Here is a 6399-nt window from a genome sequence, read left to right as displayed (position 1 = left end):
GTGGTGTGTTAGGGTGTTGGGCAGGGTGGTGTGTTAGGGTATTGGGCAGGGTGGTGTGTTAGGGTGTGTAGGCAGGGTGGTAGTGTGTTAGGGTATATAGGCAGGGTGGTGTGTTAGGTTGTGTTAGGGTATTGGGCAGGGTGGTGTGTTAGGGTATTGGGCAGGGTGGTGTGTTAGGGTATTGGGCAGGGTGGTGTGTTAGGGTGTTGGGCAGGGTGGTGTGTTAGGGTATTGGGCTGGGTGGTGTGTTAGGGTGTTGGGCAGGGTGGTGTGTTAGGGTGTTGGGCAGGGTGGTGTTAGGGTGGTGTTAGGGTATTGGGTCATCCACTGGGGGAATCAGGGTGATTCATGTACTCAAAGAGAACAAGTAAGACGGGCAGTTTAAAAGAATTTCAGTTTAATTAGACAAAAGCGAAATCAAACAGAATCATGTTTTCCCTGGATGAGGGGATGTCCAGCTCAGTTACACACAATCAGGTTTGTCCTCTGAGGGAATGTCCAAGCTAGGTCAAACAAAAGACGGTCCTTTTCCTCTATGAGGGACTGTCCATGCTAAATAAAACAAAAGCAGGTTCTTCCTCTGAGGGAATGTTCAGGCTAAATCAAACATTCTAGGGGTGTGACGACACAACACGTCACAACATCCATGTGATACGATATACCATGCACATAGTGAGAAGCATGTGGGTGGCACGTAGCTCTGGAGGTAGAGCGGCCGGCCGGGGATCGGAGGGTCCCTGGTTCGATCCCAGCTCTCAGCTGAACCCCGAAAACGCTCACGTTTTGTGGTGGTGGTGTGTTAGGGTATAAAGGCAGCGTGGTGTTGGGGTGTGTAGGCAGGGTGGTGGTGTGTTAGGGTATATAGGCAGGGTGGTGTTAGGGTGGTGGTGTGTTAGGGTGTGTAGGCAGGGTGGTAGTGTGTTAGGGTATATAGGCAGGGTGGTGTGTTAGGGTGGTGTTAGGGTATTGGGCAGGGTGGTGTGTTAGGGTGTTGGGCAGGGTGGTGTGTTAGGTTGTGTTAGGGTATTGGGCAGGGTGGTGTGTTAGGTTGTGTTAGGGTATTGGGCAGGGTGGTGTGTTAGGGTATTGGGCAGGGTGGTGTGTTAGGTTGTGTTAGGGTATTGGGCAGGGTGGTGTGTTAGGTTGTGTTAGGGTATTGGGCAGGGTGGTGTGTTAGGGTATATAGGCAGGGTGGTGTGTTAGGTTGTGTTAGGGTATTGGGCAGGGTGGTGTGTTAGGGTATTGGGCAGGGTGGTGTGTTAGGTTGTGTTAGGGTATTGGGCAGGGTGGTGTGTTAGGTTGTGTTAGGGTATTGGGCAGGGTGGTGTGTTAGGGTGTTGGGCAGGGTGGTGTGTTAGGGTATTGGGCAGGGTGGTGTGTTAGGGTGTTGGGCAGGGTGGTGTGTTAGGTTGTGTTAGGGTGTTGGGCAGGGTGGTGTGTTAGGGTATTGGGCAGGGTGGTGTGTTAGGGTATTGGGCAGGGTGGTGTGTTAGGGTGTTGGGCAGGGTGGTGTGTTAGGGTATTGGGCAGGGTGGTGTTAGGGTGTGTAGGCAGGGTGGTGGTGTGTTAGGGTGTGTAGGCAGGGTGGTAGTGTGTTAGGGTATTGGGCAGGGTGGTGTGTTAGGATGTTGGGCAGGGTGGTGTTATGGTGGTGTGTTAGGTTGTGTTAGGGTATTGGGCAGGGTGGTGTGTTAGGGTGTTGGGCAGGGTGGTGTTAGGGTGGTGTGTTAGGTTGTGTTAGGGTATTGGGCAGGGTGGTGTGTTAGGGTATTGGGCAGGGTGGTGTGTTAGGTTGTGTTAGGGTATTGGGCAGGGTGGTGTGTTAGGGTGTTGGGCAGGGTGGTGTGTTAGGTTGTGTTAGGGTATTGGGCAGGGTGGTGTGTTAGGGTGTTGGGCAGGGTGGTGTGTTAGGGTATTGGGCAGGGTGGTGTGTTAGGGTGTGTAGGCAGGGTGGTAGTGTGTTAGGGTATATAGGCAGGGTGGTGTGTTAGGTTGTGTTAGGGTATTGGGCAGGGTGGTGTGTTAGGGTATTGGGCAGGGTGGTGTGTTAGGGTATTGGGCAGGGTGGTGTGTTAGGGTGTTGGGCAGGGTGGTGTGTTAGGGTATTGGGCTGGGTGGTGTGTTAGGGTGTTGGGCAGGGTGGTGTGTTAGGGTGTTGGGCAGGGTGGTGTTAGGGTGGTGTTAGGGTATTGGGTCATCCACTGGGGGAATCAGGGTGATTCATGTACTCAAAGAGAACAAGTAAGACGGGCAGTTTAAAAGAATTTCAGTTTAATTAGACAAAAGCGAAATCAAACAGAATCATGTTTTCCCTGGATGAGGGGATGTCCAGCTCAGTTACACACAATCAGGTTTGTCCTCTGAGGGAATGTCCAAGCTAGGTCAAACAAAAGACGGTCCTTTTCCTCTATGAGGGACTGTCCATGCTAAATAAAACAAAAGCAGGTTCTTCCTCTGAGGGAATGTTCAGGCTAAATCAAACATTCTAGGGGTGTGACGACACAACACGTCACAACATCCATGTGATACGATATAACTAGATTTTTAACAAAACCTGAATGATGAATATATGACTGGAAAAACAGTATTTTATTCAAAAGACAAAATGCAACACAATGCTGTTATTTGCCCTATAGTTTAATTTAATTTAATAAATCTCATCTTGTTCAGTGCTTTGTTCGAACAGACAAAGGTGTGAGTTACAGTAGCAGCCTAGGTGATACTGGCTCATTTGCAGCCAGTCCTGTAATAATAATAATAATAATAATAATACATCAAATTTGAATAGCACTTTTCCGGGTACCGAAAGTCACTTTACATAAGTCATTTTGTAGTATTTATTTATTTTTATGGCGAGCCAGTTCATCTTGCCGATCTCATAGCACGGTGGTGACCGATGCAGGGCGCTGTGTGTTAGGGTTAGGGTGTGTAGGCAGGGCGCTGTGTGTTAGGGTTAGGGTGTGTAGGCAGGGCACTGTGTGTTAGGGTTAGGGTGTGTAGGCAGGGCGCTGTGTGTTAGGGTTAGGGTGTGTAGGCAGGGCGCTGTGTGTTAGGGTTAGGGTGTGTAGGCAGGGTGCTGTGTGTTAGGGTTAGGATGTGTAGGCAGGGCGCTGTGTGTTAAGGTTAGGGTGTGTAGGCAGGGCGCTGTGGGTTAGGGTTAGGGTGTGTATGCAGGGTGCTGTGTGTTAGGGTTAGGGTGTGTAGGCAGGGCACTGTGTGTTAGGGTTAGGGTGTGTAGGCAGGGCACTGTGTGTTAGGGTTAGGGTGTGTAGGCAGGGCACTGTGTGTTAGGGTTAGGGTGTATAGGCAGGGCGCTGTGTGTTAGGGTTAGGGTGTGTAGGCAGGGCGCTGTGTGTTAAGGTTAGGGTGTGTAGGCAGGGCGCTGTGTTTTAGGGTTAGGGTGTGTATGCAGGGCGCTGTGTTGAGGTTAGGGTGTGTAGGCAGGGCGCTGTGTGTTAGGGTTAGGGTGTGTAGGCAGGGCACTGTGTGTTAGGGTTAGGGTGTGTAGGCAGGGCGCTGTGTGTTAAGGTTAGGGTGTGTATGCAGGGCGCTGTGTGTTAAGGTTAGGGTGTGTAGGCAGGGCGCTGTGTGTTAGGGTTAGGGTGTGTATGCAGGGCGCTGTGTTAGGGTTAGGGTGTGTAGGCAGGGCGCTGTGTGTTAGGGTTAGGGTGTGTAGACAGGGCACTGTGTGTTAGGGTTAGGGTGTGTAGGCAGGGCACTGTGTGTTAGGGTTAGGGTGTGTAGGCAGGGCGCTGTGTGTTAAGGTTAGGGTGTGTAGGCAGGGCGCTGTGTGTTAAGGTTAGGGTGTGTATGCAGGGCGCTGTGTGTTAAGGTTAGGGTGTGTAGGCAGGGCGCTGTGTGTTAGGGTTATGGTGTGTATGCAGGGCGCTGTGTGTTAGGGTTAGGGTGTGTAGGCAGGGCGCTGTGTGTTAGGGTTAGGGTGTGTATGCAGGGCGCTGTGTTGAGGTTAGGGTGTGTAGGCAGAGCACAGTGTGTTAAGGTTAGGGTGTGTATGCAGGGCGCTGTGTGTTAAGGTTAGGGTGTGTAGGCAGGGCGCTGTGTTGAGGTTAGGGTGTGTAGGCAGGGCGCTGTGTGTTAGGGTGTGTAGGCAGGGCGCTGTGTGTTAGGGTTAGGGTGTGTAGGCAGGGCGCTGTGTGTTAGGGTTAGGGTGTGTAGGCAGGGCGCTGTGTATTAGGGTTAGGGTGTGTAGGCAGGGCGCTGTGTATTAGGGTTAGGGTGTGTAGGCAGGGCGCTGTGTGTTAGGGTTAGGGTGTGTAGGCAGGGCACTGTGTGTTAGGGTTAGGGTGTGTAGGCAGGGCGCTGCTGTGTTAAAGTTAGGGTGTGTAGGCAGGGCGCTGTGTGTTAGGGTTAGGGTGTGTAGGCAGGGCGCTGCTGTGTTAAAGTTAGGGTGTGTAGACACTGGGGTGTAACAATACACTAATCTCACGATACGATACAGTACACGATATTGGATTGACGAAAACAATACGATATGATACACTAAGGGCAGGTGTGAAGCGTTGCAGTAGCGCTGCTGTTCACACCAATAGTGCATTTCTACACATTTCTACTCCACTACACTTTGTGAATTTAGAGCTTAATTGTTGTAATATCATGGATAAGCCTAGAGACAAAAGATATGTTTGTTACCAGTGTTGTGTAGCCAGCGTTCACTGATATACAATAAACGTATCATGATATTGTTTTCACCTTGACGATACGTATTGTGACGTTTCTGTATCGCGATATATTGTGGCACGATATATTGTTACACCCCTAGTAGACAGGTGTTCTGCTCGGACCTGAGGTTCTGAACCATCACTGCTCATAAAGGCCCAACTAAGGGTGGTGATATTAGCATCTCCAGGTACTGTATAGAATACTGTAAAGAGGTCCATTTCTCCTGTTGAAAAGGAAATTGCAACGTAGCTTATCAATCTCAATGTCTCACCTTATTGATGCTAAACACCTAAGTGCTACACCTGAAAATCTGCCATGACGATAACAACCCCGATGTCTGTTTGCGTTCCTCAGGTCAACGGGCCTCACCACCCCTCTCACTCGTCAAGCGTGTGACAGCAAAACAATCAGGACTCATGCTGAGTTCAAAGGTCAAGGAGTCTACGTCCGAGCAGGAACGTTGGGTTACTGTCTGTTCCGACCAGCACATCCTGACCCCTGACCCCTGAGCCTGACCCTCACCCTGAGCCAACCCCCCCCCCACCCAGACTGCTCTGTAAACGGCATCCAGAGCCCCCAGAAGGAGCCTACAGACTCATGAATGTCCTTTTGTGTTGGACGTGTGAACACAATCAGATGAAGGACAGCTCTCTCTCTCTCTCTGAGTGTCAACACCTGCGACCCCCCATCCCAGGGTGCACCGCTGGACTGTCTCACACTCCCGCCTCACCCACCCCCACAATACATTGCTGCCATATCAAGTGTGTGTGCGTGTGTGTGTGTGTGAGTGTGAAGGATCAATGTATGGAAGTCAAATCACTTTTTTTTCTTTCTTTTTTTACATTTTGCACAACTTCACTACAATTTAATGTAGGTTTGTAGGGTTTGATTTATTTTCTCAATCATAAGCAGTTTTAATGCACTCAGATCTGTGTTGATCTTGAAAACATTCAGAATGAGTGCAAGAGCTCAATATTCACTCTGCATGACAGGTTCCACAGGATAGTGATGACCGCGCACAGCTCAAAGAGTTGATGGACTACTACTAACCGGTCTTTTCCTGCACCAACAAAGTAGACATTTACACCTTTAATACAACTAAATTTAGTTATTGAGTTAATTATGTTGGGTTTCATAGACAGGGATCTTAACTGTCGAGAGTTGAATCACTGTGGTATTTACTTCACTATCAATTGGTTTGCCCCCACTTCTCTCACCTTTACTTAGAGTAAAGCTCACATTGATTCAGAAGCACACGGTTTACACCAAATGTATATGAGGTTCCTTTTTTAAACAACCCTGCAAATGTGTATTTTGTCTGTTTGATTTCCGCTCGAATGAATTGGTCTGTTTATCTATAAGCATGTTCTGATGAGATTAGAGTTACAGGGATTTAAATAATGCAGTCTTTTAAAGTTACTTTTTGTTGATTGCGTTTTACTTTATCAATTAAAATGTCTGTATATTTTATTTGATTGCCTTAAGGTTTTTTTTTTGTTTCCATATTGGCCTCACGAGCAAAAGAAGTTGGTCCCTGTTTATGTGTTGGCACCGTCTGTCTAAGGGTGAGCATCTCTGTCATTGGTATCACTTCTTCACCTGTATTATCACTGGTCACCTAGCTTGGTTCTCCAGGACCAGTGAGTCCACAGGCCTGTGTGAAGAGTTGACCACTAGCTAGATGAGCCCCTGCTGGGCTGCAGCACAAGCGCCTGAGTG

The 6399-nt window shown here is 49.1% G+C and overlaps 1 protein-coding gene across 1 annotated transcript in view; it reads left to right on the top strand.

Moving 5' to 3' along the window:
• gdap2 (ganglioside induced differentiation associated protein 2) overlaps positions 1-6066 on the top strand; it is a 32827-nt gene extending 26761 nt beyond the window's left edge. Inside the window, exon 14 of the mRNA XM_084456768.1 lies at positions 5035-6066. Coding sequence (XP_084312894.1) covers positions 5035-5076 — 42 coding nt within the window. The 3' untranslated portion in view covers positions 5077-6066. The remainder of the gene's footprint in view (positions 1-5034) is intronic.
• The last annotated feature ends 333 nt before the right edge of the window (positions 6067-6399 follow it).

Source organism: Borostomias antarcticus (genome assembly GCF_949987555.1).
Source record: "Borostomias antarcticus genome assembly, chromosome: 2".
NCBI classification, from domain to species: Eukaryota; Metazoa; Chordata; class Actinopteri; order Stomiiformes; family Stomiidae; genus Borostomias; species Borostomias antarcticus.
This window is presented reverse-complemented; position numbering and strand designations above follow the sequence as displayed.